Source organism: Pelophylax lessonae, assembly GCF_965119305.1.
Source record: "Pelophylax lessonae genome assembly, chromosome: 3".
Classification (NCBI taxonomy): domain Eukaryota; kingdom Metazoa; phylum Chordata; class Amphibia; order Anura; family Ranidae; genus Pelophylax; species Pelophylax lessonae.
The window spans coordinates 519,886,918-519,901,823 of NC_138770.1; the positions used below are offsets into that span (position 1 = coordinate 519,886,918).

At 43.6% G+C, this 14,906-nt stretch overlaps 1 protein-coding gene across 3 annotated transcripts in view; it reads left to right on the top strand.

The window, feature by feature from the left end:
• Positions 1-14,906, top strand: part of STXBP5 (syntaxin binding protein 5) — a 925,152-nt gene that overhangs the window by 225,540 nt on the left and 684,706 nt on the right. For all 3 annotated transcript variants that reach the window (XM_082250146.1, XM_082250147.1, XM_082250148.1), the window contains exon 4: positions 4,252-4,352. In XM_082250146.1, the coding sequence (XP_082106272.1) occupies positions 4,252-4,352 (101 nt within the window). The remainder of the gene's footprint in view (positions 1-4,251; positions 4,353-14,906) is intronic.

The window sequence follows — 14,906 nt, forward strand, 5'->3', positions numbered from 1 at the left end:
AAGTACTCTCTTTAAGCCACAGGTTTTGGCAGTGTCCCTTTTTTTGTTCCTAAACCTTAGTCATTTTTACTTGCAAAAACCTTTATTCAAGGGGTTTCTTGGATTTGGTGACCTTTCATCACTCTGCTTCTTTGAGATCTTGATTTGGTTCTCCCTGCCCTGCAGAAACTACACTTTGACACTATCAATGAACTCTTGTTCTGATGAAGATCTTTCCTGCAGAGTGGTCTTTTTAGTGGCTGACATCTGTCAGAGGTATCTCTGAACTATTATCTGTTGTAAGGAGCCCTTCCTGGACCTTAACAAAGACACGTCCCCCTAAGACAATCCTTTTTGCCTAAAGTTGTATCAAACACCCACGTTAATGACAGTCCTGTCCTAGTGCCCTGCTCTGCTCCCACGCATCCCAATGATTGCTCTTGATTGCCTGGAGATTGTCAGAACTATTTGTCTAAAAGCCTGCTATGAGACAGATTTTAGTCTTGTCAAGGACATTCTGTTTCAAAATAAACTATTGCCAGGTCCATAAGACAACACATCTCAAGAGCTTACACTCTAAAAGCCACCTCCGACACGCTTATGTGCTCACTCCACCAGATCTGTGGGTCTTTCCTGGGCATTCCAGCATCAAGCCTGTTTTCCAGTTTTGCAAGTTCTCCACTTGGTTCAATCATACCCAACATCTTTTAAGGGGATTTCAATGCTTTTGTGGATGCAGGTATTTGCCGCAAGCTTACTGCAGTCGCACTTGGAGTTAGGCCTGTTTGCCTTGTTGTTTCCTACCCTTCATTTATCGGGGTGTCCCAGAGTCTACAGATACTAAGCCTGTGTCCTGTACTGTATGATTTAAATGGAGATTACCTTTTGATTTGCCTGTAAATTCCATATCTAGGAGTACAGTACATGACACTGGCCACCACCATCCCCTTTGTTCCAATGTTACTCTGCATTGTTGGCCAAAAAAAAAAACCTGAGCTTTAGCAGTGGGGTAGGATGTTAGGCTGGCCATAGATTATGCAATTTTTCTTTTCAACGGGTTGAAGGAAAGAAAATTGCTCAAATCCCTTCCACTGCACTATGGTATTTTGACATAGGGAGGGTTTCCTGCTGTCCGAATACAATGATCACTTCTGATGGCTATTGAGTCCAGCAAAGCTTTGCATGTGTCCATTCACCTGAAAGTACTAGCTTATAACCCAGGGTTCTATGAATATCCAGCTTGTCCGATGCTGTATTCCAAGATATGGAAGTTTACAGGTAAGTTAATTATTTTTTAGCTTGGGTATTTCTTCTTAAAGTGGTGGTAAACTCTGGTTAGTCACTTTTACGGGTAAGCTGCTGTGAGCTTGATTTAACTTCTTGTCTACTGTGCTGCTTTATAAATGTACCTTGGTAGGCAAGTAACAAAGAAACCTGTACCATAAAAGTGAGGTCCCATTCACACTTCACATAGCAGGAACGCGCATGCCCACTCATTATTTTTTGCGATTTACATCGCAGCAAAATCGCACCACGTCCAGAGATGCTATAAAAAATGAATGACGCTGCAAGCCTGACGTGTGTGCTGCCATGATTCAGTAATTGTGGGCAGAATTGTGCGATTCTGGCCCGTGATTCCAATATGCTTAGGTGGTCCAATGCTTGTATTTTTGAATGGCCCCATGACATTGAACTTGCATTCTTTTTACATCAGACCTCCAATCCATCACATCTAGTGGTTGTAAAGCCACTTTCGTATTCATAGAATCTCCTGGTAGGTTATGTGCCCCAGTGTATGTGCTTTATACCTTATTTCAGAGCGGTGCTTGCGTGACCTCCCGCCGCTCTCCTCCCCCAATCTGAGAGATACGGGCTGAGAATCCCCCTTGCTGAGGTCAGCCTGGGGGAGTGGCAGGTGGTCATGTGAGCGGCACTCTGAAATAAGTTATAAAGCTGAATATATTTTATAAAGCACATACACTGGGACACACAACTAAATCTAACACTGGGTTCTAGAAAAAAAAAAAAAGACCCCCTTTTTTGCAATATTTAGTATTCTAGCAGCAGGAGGCGAGGGGCAGGGAGCAGATCGGCACTGCGACTAGCTAAGGGGAAGAGAGGAGAGACAGTCGGCTAACGGAGGCACATAAACTGACCACGGTATCATGGATCAGCAGCCATGATAAAAGTGGTCCGTTTACTAAGGGGAGGGCAGCACCAGGCAGGATCAACCATTTAGCTTGGATTATAGAAACGGACAAATTACACTACACTGCACAGCACAAGCACTGTGCTGTTTGTGCTTTAAAGGAACAGGATCATTTTTTTTTTTTCTTGTTACAACCGCTTTAATGAAGAAAATTAGCAACAAGGTGGATTGTGGCAGGGAAATTGTTATATAAAAAAAAAATGATGGGGCCCATCTAGTTCCATCCAGGTTTAATGCAAATGTTTGGTTATCCTAGTTAAATTTTTTTTTTTTTTTTTTTTTTTTTGTTCCGATGGATCAACTTTGGTGCATCAGCCTGCCCATACATGGATTGAATCTCTGCCAGTCCATGCTGAACCAGCTGAATTTCGATCCATGTATGACCGGCTTTAGTTGTGAAAGGGTCAATGTTTGATGTATGAAATAAAAGTCAATAAGATTTTTTTTGAAAACCAGAAATTAAAGTAGAGCTCTAGACATGATTGGAAGTAGCTGTTGAAGATTTTGCAGTTCTGCTCACGCTCCTTATCCGTACATTTGTCACACTGCACAGCCTACACAACCACTCTAATATTTTCTTTTATTCAGCTTTAGTTTCCTGTCCCCTGCCTAATTACTGGATAGTTCATAACCGTAAGATAATGCTGACATTTGTTCAATCACCAGGCTGGGGAGAGAGATCAGTCCTACAGTAATCTACAAAAGCTGAACCAGTAACTGAAGTATCAGGAGACTGGCTGATCAGGGTTCCAAATCATTTGGCACCTAAAACTACAAATATACAAGAGCGGTTTTTATGTACCTGAAATTCTGCTTTTAGCTTTTTAAATGGCCTTCAGACTTGCTGTGTTGAAAATCTGTTAGGTAAAATTTAAGTATACATGGCAGGGAGATAAGACAGTTTGTGCACATTGTTTAATAAGAAAAGCATTCTGCAGGGGAGGGTTAAACAGTTTGGCACTATATACGGTAGATGGTCGGTTTGAGACTGAAAAAATACACTAGTGTAAAATCCTGATGTTTCTCTGCACCTGTGGAGCCAGCATTGTGACCAATGTAGAGGTATGTCTTGAATATTCTAACGGAGATCTCTCTGCCATTTCTGGTGACTCCTGTACACCGTAGTTTTGTTTCCACCCACCTTTGCAAGTTTCAGTGTTTCCGGTTGCTTTCTGCATAATAGAACGTAAATTCAACGACAGGAGTAAAACCCTTCAGAATTACAGGAACTGAAACAGATTTTGCTAAGAGTGGCAAGAGGCATAAAAAAAAATCTAGCACAAACCTGTTTGGATGAACTGATTATTTAAAGTGGTTTTAAAATCAATAGTTTTTTTTTTTTACCATATTGCATTACCTGTATTAAGGTAAAAAAAAAAAAAAACCTTCTGCGTTCTCCCCCTGTGTTACTGGTAAGATTACCAAGTAAAAACCAAGAAAACAAAGCCTAAAAAAGAAAAAAAAAATATAAAAAAAGTTTAGCCACCACATCTGATTGGCATGCTGCAATATTTTTGGTTTTGAGTTTAATACTTTGAAAAGCTTTCTCTGCTGCCTGCTGCCCATGTCCCCCCAGAAGCTTCAGGGCCTGTTAGCAATGGCATTGCGGTACAGATGGCCATAGAAGTGAATGGCTGTACTCGGATATGCCGCTGCTTTCTGTGTGCGACACCAACTGGAAATATTTGGTGGCTGGCCCTTTTGCTAGAAAGGGTATTATAAAATATATACTAATACTTGCCCCCATTTTTCCTCATATCACTTTTCCAGCCTCTTAAATTCTGAAAATAGTAGTTCTTTTAAACCCCATAGAATAGAACTATGGTAGCGCCTGGAACGGATTAAACTGTTGTCACCTAATAGAAAAGCTACCTCCAAACCATAATATAAGTGATCTGCATATTCCAATACTATCCTTACACTTGACCCCAAATCGTGATTGGTGAGGGCACTGTAAGCTGTCTTAATAGTGTAGCTGTTGAGCTTTTATATATTGTAAATAGCTGGAATCCCCTTTTAATGCTTAAAATAATTTTTATGATGTAAATATTTTTTTATTAAAGGGAGCGCTTGTGAGTGCCTTGACGGATGACACTTTACACCTTTGGAATCTGCGACAGAAGAGGCCCGCCATATTGCATTCATTAAAATTCAGTAGAGAAAGGTAAGAGGAGAAAACTGGCCTCCCCATCAAAACAGATACTGAGTGAATGTTAATACAGTTGATTTTTTAAATACTTTGGTATATGGTTTATAGATTTTAACAGGTATTTGGTTATGACTTTAAATTAAATGTTTTCTTGTGGAAAGCGGTTTGTGGTGACCTCAAGCGGTTTTAATTTGATGAAAACAAACTGAGCAATTCTGTTAAAGAATACACTAAACAAACAGAACTAAACTCTGCAAAATGCTCACCTCCACCTTCCAGTGATGCAACTGTTACTTCCCTCAACAGCCACCGTCATCGTCTCCCTGGACTATTACTGGGTGCTGGATTTTTGTCATCTTGAGTAGAAATAGAAAAGAGGGGAAGTGATTGGCGCTGCCAGTAAGGCGTGTATCAAAAAAAATGTGTGGGATAAAATCTCAGAGGTTACTAATCAGTGCTCTGTAACCAGTGTAATGTATAGGCTGAACTCACATTGGTGTGGGGTAAAAGAGAAAAAAAATTAAATAGCCTGTGCTATATATATATATATATATATATATATATATATATATATATATATATAATATAATATATATATATATATAATATAATATATATATATATATATATATATATAATATATATATATATATATATATATATATATATATATATATATATATATATATATATATATATATATATATATATATATATATATATATATAATATATGTGTCACATTACTTGAAATTAATATCACATATAACTTAAATCTAAATATATTTTCTAATATCTTTTCTATTTATATATTATATAACCCCCTCCCAGGGTTATATTTTGAAGTGGGCTGCAGCCCACCTTTTATTTATTTCTTATCCTAAGCGCGTATCCCCCCCTTGCTCTTTGACCCTTTTTGTCATCTTGATTAGCTGAGGATAGTGTGATCTTGCTCATGCACACGGGAGTCAGTTATTTTAACACAGCCAGAGTGTGCCAGGAATACATGCTGAGCTGTGCATGTGCAGCTCATTAGACTGTGAGCAGGCAGGCAGGAGTGTCTTATTGTAGAGCAATTTAAAAATAGAACTAAACCCATTTTTTTTTTTTTTTTGTTTTTTTAAGTCCAGTTCCAAGAATTTAAAAAACAAAATCTACCCTTGCAGTGAGTGAATAAGGTGCTGTAGGTAATGTACTAGCATGGTTAATTGTATAGAAGTAGTTCCCCCTTAAAGGAATATCCTGCCCACTTCTGACTATCAAGATCTGGAGTTTTTTTCTGAGAACGGTATGTAATGTAATTGTCGTACCAGAGGACCCTGTGGTACAAGGATCTCTTTGCTTCTACTTCCTCCTTTCTGTGGATCAGTGCTTCCTCCATCCCATGTGCTGCCTATTGATGCATGAGATGGACAATAAGGATGAGTTGTTCTTGGCCCTCTGCGAGAATTTTTCACAGGTCCCTGTGAATCAATGAACTACAAGTACCGACAGCCTTTGTGGCTGACGCCTTGTAGTTCCCAATGAACTACCAGGGCGTTGAGTGCTCTAGAAAGTTTGAGCTTGCTGTCATTCAGTAACTGCATCAGAGGTAAGGGCACACAGCTACAGTCTGCAGGAGCCTGGCATTACACCCACGATCAGCTGATTGTTGGAGTAATGCCTTACAGGCTCCTAAAAATAAATTAAATAAATGATTTTTTTTTTTTTCTATAAAAAAAAACTTTGGTATAGGAACAAGGGTTATGACAAATAGTATTTTTATCCTCGTGAGACGCAGTTACTTGACCACTTCAACTTACTCACCTGTATATCCCTATAAACATGAAATGTTTTCACTTTTTTTCTATAACTCTATTCAGAAATAAATTTGGTCCCTAAACGTGTAACTAAACTCTTAACTATTTTATTTTATACAATTCAATACATGTGCTGCACTATGTTTCCTTTTCTATCTTATGCACAAATATTGTGTTAATTCCTACAAGTAAAAATAACTTTGCACATAATTATGGGAATGTGATCAGTGTCAGCAGCCTGTCCTCAATTTTAATTTTGGTGAACACACACGGTAGCTCGTGAGGCCCTCATTTTATTTTATCCCTCCTCCCCATCTCCCCCCCCCCCCCCCCTTACAAAAAAGCTAATCCTATTCTATCCCATTTTTTACTTGTTTTTTTCATGCTGCAAATCAAAACTTGGACTTCCGGCCTAGGTCAGGCCCTGTTGCCTACTTGGATAGTAACACACTGCCTCCTGGGTTACCTGTGATTTAACCTGCCACTGTAGAGCTTATGTGGGCGTAAGTGGCAGATTTGCACCCAAACACTGCCATGTGGTATAGTGGCAATTTGTTGGAATCTAGCAGAAATCCTTTCGCGTGTATGCCTATGCGCTGCCCGTCTCTGCCCGGTCCAAGATACCTGGAAGATACAGGTTATGCATATGCACATGTGCCATAGCTTTAAAGATGGCAGTGTGCAAGAAGGGTGGGGAAATTGAAGCCAATTCAATCAGTGGTTTAGTTCCACTTTAAGGTAAAGCGGGAATACATACTTACAGACAAGACCTTGTGATATTGTCTTGCAAATTTTTTTATGCAATCCTTAACCATTTCAGCCCCTGAAGGTTTTACCCCCTTAATGACCAGGCCATTTTTTGGGATAGGGCACTGTGCTACTTTAACTGGCATTTGCGCGTTCCTGCAGTGCTGTACCCAAATAAAATAATTTTTCCCCCCATAAATAGAGCTTATTTTTTTTGGTGGTATTTGATCACACCTGCGTTTTTTTTTTTTTTTCTCTTTCATTCATTGACTGACACAGCTCCTGATATTCATAACCATTGGGGTTGTACTGCCCCCTACAGGAGTAGGACACTAGGCAGAAAATAATTCTGGCATGTACCAGGGGGTATGCTCCCTCTCTACTATAGCATAGTCAGGAGTAAGGACCCTTGCTGGGATCTTTAGTCCTGGCAAAATTATTTTAGATAGAAAATTTTTTCTTCCTGAATTTTTTCCTGTGAGATCTACAATCAACTGCCAGACTGGGTGATGGGCTGGGTAATCTAGATGGGGGCAGGGCGCTAACTGGTAATGGTGGTGGCGGGGGGGGGGTCACTGGCGACCGGACGATTGACTGGGGGGGGGGGGGGGTTGGGTTTATCTTCCCCCTGTCTTGTCTGGATCTGTCCTTGAGGCCTGGTCTCCCGCCTGGGTCCCTGTAAGCCTTGCGGGGTCGCTATTTTGTTGTAGCCTGTGTGTTTCTATACACTGTGGCCATGTTTGTGTAGTCCGGGAGCCATTGTGTTGTGGTTTGCCATTAGAAATGGCGGCGACCATGACGGTGTAGCCCTGTGGGCAGGGATTTCGGCAGTGGGAACCCCTCCTCATTCCCTGGTGCTGACCCTTGGATTGTTTTTCTTCCTTATCGCCACACGTGTAGTTCAGATTCTCCTGGTGGCTGCAGGTGCCTTTCTGTGGGTTGTGAGTCTGGCAGGATCCTCTCCCTTTCTGCTGAGGATCGCTTGGTGTTTTGTGCCTGGTGACCAGGTGGTACTGCCAGCATGGGGGGTTGTCCCTTAGCAGTGTTTTACACTTTTTGTGGGGTCCCCCTTGTGACTCAAGGAGTCTTTGGAGCATAATTCACCACCTTATCCCCTCTGAGGCTGCAGGGCCCTCCGGGTCCCAACCATCCATCCATGCACTGACTGCAGTCCTGGAGTCCCTTGTGTCTTTACTGGTGGTGGCTTGGGGATGACGGGCTAGCAAAAAGCGCCCTCCCTGCCTCATCTGTCTCGTCAGATCCTGAATCTGATTTGGCCGCCGCAGACACGGGTTACCCTGCTCGGTCTGCAACCACGTGCCTGGACTCCTCTGATGGTGAGGATAATTCCTCCATGCCTGCGACCGTGTACGAAAAGGCGCTGCTGAATGCACTGATTGTATCTGTGCGTAAGACCCTGAAGATGGAAGATGCAGCTGAAGCTGCGATGGAGGTGCAGGTACAGTGGGGATGGAAAGTTTGGGCACCCCAGGTAAAAGTTTGTATTAAAATGCATAAAGAAGCCAAGGAAAGATGGAAAAATCTCCAAAAGGCTTTAAATTACAGATTAGACATTCTTATATGTCAACAAAAGTTAGATTTTCTTTCCATCATTGACGCTTTCAAAATTACAGAAAACAAAAAAATGGCGTCTGCAAAAGTTTGGGCACCCTGCAGAATTTATAGCATGCACTTCCCTCTTTGCAAGGCTGAGACCTGCCAGTGTCATGGATTGTTCTCAATCATCGTCTGGGAAGACCAGGTGATGTCAATCTCAAAGGTTTTAAATCCCCAGACTCATCTGACCTTGCCCCAACAATCAGCAACCTGGGATCTTCTAAGCAGTTGTCTAGAAAACTGAAACTGAAAATAGTTGACGCTCACAAAGCTGGAGAAGGCTATAAGAAGATAGCAAAGCGTTTTCAGATGTCAATATCCTCTGTTCGGAATGTAATTTCGAAATTTCGGCCACCGAAATTATAGGCCGAAAATGAGCCTATCCCATTTCGGCCGATAATGGGTTAACATTGCTGAAAATAATGGCCGCCGTGAGGAAGGAGGAGGGCGCAGCGCAGGGCAGGTTTTAAAAGTCCCGCCTCTGGCCGGCCGCCCGCCTCTCAATGACGTCCCTACTACTAGATGTGTGCATGAATGGACATACCAGGTGGGGGGGCAGGGCGAGCGGCCGCTATAGATACTAGAACTATGTGATCCATCCCTGTCAGCTCAGCGCGACTATGTGTGAATGAGAAGTGACCTGACACCGGGCGGGGGGGGGCGGGGGCAGTGGCCGCTAATAACTATAACTATATGAGCTTCACTGGCAGGCATGTATCTCCGCTGACAGTGAAGGCTCACATAGTTATAGTTATTAGCGGCCGCTCCCCCCACCCCCCCGCCCGGTGTCAGGTCACTTCTCATTCACACATAGTCGCGCTGAGCTGACAGGGATGGATCACATAGTTCTATCTATAGCGGCTGCTCGCCCTGCCCTCCCGCCCGGTATGTCACTTCATTCAACACAGATCGTAGTAGTGACATCACCGGGAGGCGGGTCACCGGCCAGAGGCGGGACTTTTGAATGAAGGACACCCGAGGAGGGACGCTGAGCCAGAGGGGGGGGGGGTGTACTGCCGAGGGGGGACGCTGAGGCAGTGGGGAGGGGGGGGGGGAGTGCTGAGGCAGCTTACCAATGGTTTTTGCATTATGAAGCATGAGGGGGTTAATGTATTGTCACTGCTGGTCACTCATCTATTAGTGACCGACCAGTGGCAGGTAATTAACCCCTTTGTGCTGCATTAGTGCAACCAGTATCAGTGTTAATTAACACTGGTTGCACTGACACTGGTTGCCCCTCATGCTGCATAATACATATACCATTGGTAATTAAATTAACCTCTTGCCAACCCATCACAGTACATATACTGTGACAGGGTGGCAGCGACAGGTGTACGTCACTACCTGTTTTTTGTGTATGCCCCTGTTCTATCCATTTTACATTTTTTTTGGGGAAAAAGTCATTTTCGGTTTTCGGCCAAGGGCATCCTGCATTTTCGGTTTCGGCCCAAAATTTTCATTTCGGTGCATCCCTAGTAATTAAGAAATTGCAGTCATCAGGAACAGTGGAAGTTAAAGCAAGATCTGGAAGACCAAGAAAAATATCAGACAACAGCTCGCAGGATTGTGAGAAACAATTCAAAACCCATGTTTGACTGCACGATCCCTCCAGATCCCCCCAAGATCTGGCAGACACTGGAGTTGTGGTACACTATTCCACTATAAAGAGATACTTGTACAAATATGGTCTTCATGGAAGAGTCATCAGAAGAAAACCTCTTCTACGTCCTCACCACAAAAATCAGCGTTTGAACTTTGCAAATGAACATATAGACAAGCCTGATGCATTTTGGAAACAAGTTCTGTGGACCGATGAGGTTAAAATTGAACTTTTTGGCCGGAATGAGCAAAGGTACATTTGAAGAAGGGGCTCAGAATTTAATGAAAAGAACCTCTGTCCAACTGTTAAGCATGGGGGTGGATCAATCATGCTTTGGGGTTGTATTGCAGCCAGTGGCACAGGGAACATCTCACGAGTAGAAGGAAAAATGGATTCAATAAAATTTCAGCAAATTTTGGATGGTAACTTGATGCCATCTGTGAAAAAGCTGAAGTTAAAGAGAGGATGGCTTCTACAAATGGATAATGATCCTAAACACACTTCAAAATCCACGGGGGATTACATCACAATCTCCTGAACTCAACATAATTGAAAATCTATGGATAGACCTTTAAAAGAGCAGTGCGTGACAGACAGCCCAGAAATCTCAAAGAACTGGAAGACTTTTGTAAGGAAGAATGGGCAAAGATACCTCAAACCAGAATTGAATGACTCTTGGCTGGCTACAAAAAGTGTTTACAAGCTGTGATACTTGCCAAAGGGGGCAGTACAAGATATTAACTCTGCAGGGTGCCCAAACTTTTGCAGACACCATTTTTTTTGTTTTCTGATATTTTGAAAGTGTAAATGATAGAAATAAAATCATATTATAAGAATGTCTAATCTGTAATTTGATGCCTTTTGGAGATTTTTCCATCTTTCCTTGGCTTCTTTATGCACAATAATACAAATGTTTACCTAGGGTGCCCAAACTTTCGATACCCACTGTACCCTTTGGCACTCGCAAGCCATCCAAAGCAGCAAAGGTAGAATACAAATGTGTAAATCAGCGCAACACCAATCTGAACCCAAATCCTACAAGAGGCTGCAATCACTACAAAATGTTTTCACTGCAAAAAATGTCAAAACTCTACAAATAACAGTGCTGCGCCACTTACAATATACAAGTGAGAAAAAATTTGTATGTACATAAATTCAAGTATAAATAACCTAAACTGTAATATGTGACAATCAAAAAAACCTATGATGAAGTATTATAAAATTAAAAATGTGCAATAATTCTTCAGTAGGGGGTGCACCCCTACTGAAGAAGTCAACGTCTGACGCAACACGTTTAGGGGGCAGAGCCTTTTATCCGACCTCACTTCGCGGCCATCCATCTTTGGGACTTCCTGTATTTCCAGCCCGCACAACTATATGTGCTTTGTAAGTGTATTTTATCTTCTCCAATAACTTTTTAAAACGTAAAGCACTAGGTTCTGTCCTCTATCTTCCCTATATCTTCTATCTTCCCTATATCTGTATCGGGAGAAATCGGGGGTGCACTGAAGGTGTGTGAGGATCGAGGTTTCCTGGATTTACATACATGATATCAGGATTGCCTTTTATCCCCAGAGGGGAACTGCTGGTTCTGGCCCGCTGGTGATACAGGGGTCAGGACAGGAAGTGAGCGGAAATCCTTTTATGGTGGTGGAGAGCCCAAGCACTTTATCTTGGAAGAAGATCACTAGCACGTATTTGCACATTTTTAATCATGGAATATTTTTGCTACTTTGCACAATTTTCGGGAGAGATTTAATGGACCTATTGATTGGTCACCTATATATATATATATATATATATATATATATATATATATATATATATATATATATATATATATATATATATATATATATATATATATTTTTTTTTTTATTTCATCATTTGTTTTATTGATGGTCACATATTACAGTTTAGGTTATTTATACTATATACTTGAATTTATGTACACATACATTTTTTTCAATGCATTATTAGAAGTGGTGCAGCACTGTTAATTGTAAAGCAGCAAAAGTGTTTCCACTCCCTGCCTATTTTGACAGAATTGTTGCTAAAGAGTGGGGAAGACCAAAGCTTCCCTGCGAGGTCCCTAAGCGCTTTACTAGGCATTACGCCTATAAGAGTCCCTTCTTAAGAAGTCGACTGTTTCACCGGTGGTGGACCCTCCGGTTTCCAGATTTAATAGGGCGACCAGAGTTCCGGTTAAAGAATCGCCCAGCCTTTAAGAACCCGGCTGACCGGAAGGACGGAGGCTGTGGCCAGCAATATGTACACTCTGGCTGGCACGGCACTGAGGCCGGTATCCACCATTGCCCTATTGTCGCAAACTCGGACCGAGTGGACTAAGCTCCTACACCGTGACCTGGAGCTTCGGCTCCCCCAGCTCCCCCCCGCCTTTGCCGAGCGCGGACCAGCTGATCCAGGGGCTGCAGTTTCTGTAATGCCTCTTTGGATGCAGCTCCCCTGATGGCTCACCTTTCAGTTTTGGCAGTGGTACTTCAGTGTGAGTGTGTCTTTTGGCTCCAGTGCTGATCTGCGGATCAGACTTAAAAAAATACCTTGATCTTCCTTTTCAAGGAGATCACCTGTTTGGAGCTACCCTGGAGAACATTGCTGGGTTCCGGACCTGGGGACTCCCTGGGTGCAAGACAAGTGGGTCCACAAAGTCCTTTGGTCCAGCTACAAGATCGCGTTTCGCTCTTGTCCCCAGAAGGGTTTTTTTCCTTCCAACTTGCGCCTGTTTGGGGCGGTACAAGACCTGTTTCTTCAAGAGGTGATTGTCCTGGTTCTGACCTTGGAGCGTTTTCAGGGTTTTTACTCAAACCTTTTCACAGTTCCCAGAAAGAAAAGGCAAAGTGCATCCAATTCTGGATCCCAAGGCGCTAAACTGCTTTGTGTGGGTACAGAAGTTCAAAATGGAGTCCATTCCAACAGTGGTGGCATCCCTGCTTCAGGGGGATTTCGATGCCTAGCTTCACATTCCAATATGTGCCAGTCACCAGCGTTTTCTCCCCTTTGCTGTGGGAGAGGAGCATTATCAGTTTGTGGCGTTACCTTTTGGTTTCTTCTGCTCCTCGGGTTTTCACAAAAGTGTTAGCCCTGGTGTAGCTTTGCTATGCCAACGGGGGATCGCAGTACTGGGCTACTTGAATGATCTCCCTCTGCTCTGGTGGAGAACATGGAGATCACAATATGAACTCTGCGGGAGTTCTGCTGGATTCTGAATTTTCAGAAGTCCGCTCTGCCTGCAAAGCTGGACTCTCTGGGCCTGACTGTGGACTTGGCCTTGGCCAGAGTGCTCCTTCCTCTGGACAAACACCATGAATTGCAGGCTGCAATTCTCCTGCTGTCCAATAAATGGTCATCCCTCCGGACTTGCATGCGGGTGCTGGGCTTGATGGTGTCTACTTTCTAGGCAGATCAGTTTGCACAGTTCTATACAAGGTCCCTGCAAAGGGAAATTCTGACCAACTGGTACAAGACTCCGCAGTCTCAGATCTACGTGAGTCGTGGCATGAAGGAGACCCTGATATAGTGGCTTTGTTCTCCGGTGCTTCGGCTGGCTGGGGAAAATCCTTCCTCCCCTTGTATTGGACAGTGGTCATCATGGATGCCAGCCTGCTCAGCTGTAGAGGCATCCTCGGCAAGCACTCTGTTCAAGGGATCTGGTCGCTGGAAGTGTCCAGACTCCCGATCAATTTTTTGGAACTCCGAGCGATCAGACTATTTATCATTGGACGGATCGGCTTTAGGGTTGTCTAGTGTTCATTTGATTGGACAATGCTACGGTCGTGGCTTGTCAATCACCAAGGGGGCTCAAGAAGTGTCCTGGTGGCTCTGGAGGTAGCTGGCATTCTAAGGTGGGAAGAACAGTTTGTTCCGGCCCTCTCCGCCGTACACATTCCTGGGGTGGAAAATTGGCAGACGGATTACCTCAGTCGGTAGGCATTGGACCGCAGGGAGTGGTCCCTTCATCCAGAGGGGTTTCATCAGCGGTGTCTCCGGTGGGGCATCCCCAAGGTGGATCTGTTGGTGTCTCGGCTCAACAGAAAGATGCAGAGGTTTGTGGCTCAGTCAAAAGATCCTCTGGTGGATGCCACAGACATAATGGTGGCCCCGTGGGGTCAGTATGGTCTGATTTACGCCTTCCCTCCTCTCGATCCTGCGTAGATGTCTGGTCAGAAGGGATTCTGGTCCTCTTAGTGGCTGCGGACTGCCCTCGCCGGCCTTGATACACTGATTTGGTGCAGCTGGTCGCTGACGTTCTTTGCAGCTTCCCCTCAGGGAGAATCTGCTGTCCCAAGGACCAATTTTTCACCCTGCTTTACAGTTGCTGGCTTTGACAGCTTGGCTGTTGAACGCCAGGTGCTAAAGGATAGGGGTTTATCTGAGTCTGTGATTCCTACACTGTTAAAAGCTAGGAAATCTACCTCTAAGAAGTTCTACCATCGTACGTGGAAGACATACATTGCGTGGTGTGAGTCTCTTGGGGTTCTTCCTCGCTCCTTCTCGGTGGCTCGGTTCTTGACCTTCCTTCAACGGGGGTTGAACAGAAATTGGCCTTGAGTACCATCAAGGGCCAGGTGTCGGCTTTGGTCTTCCAACAACCTTTGGCCATGCACTCCCTGGTGCGTACCTTTCTTCAGGGTTTCCGACATTTGGTTCCCGCTGTGCGGGCTCAGTTGCCGCCTTGGGATCTTAACCACTTGCCGACCACTTACTTTATATATACGGTGGCAGAGTGGCTCCTACAGGCAAAACCACGTATCGGTACACTGGTCGCCTAGTGGCAGCTAGGGGGCGA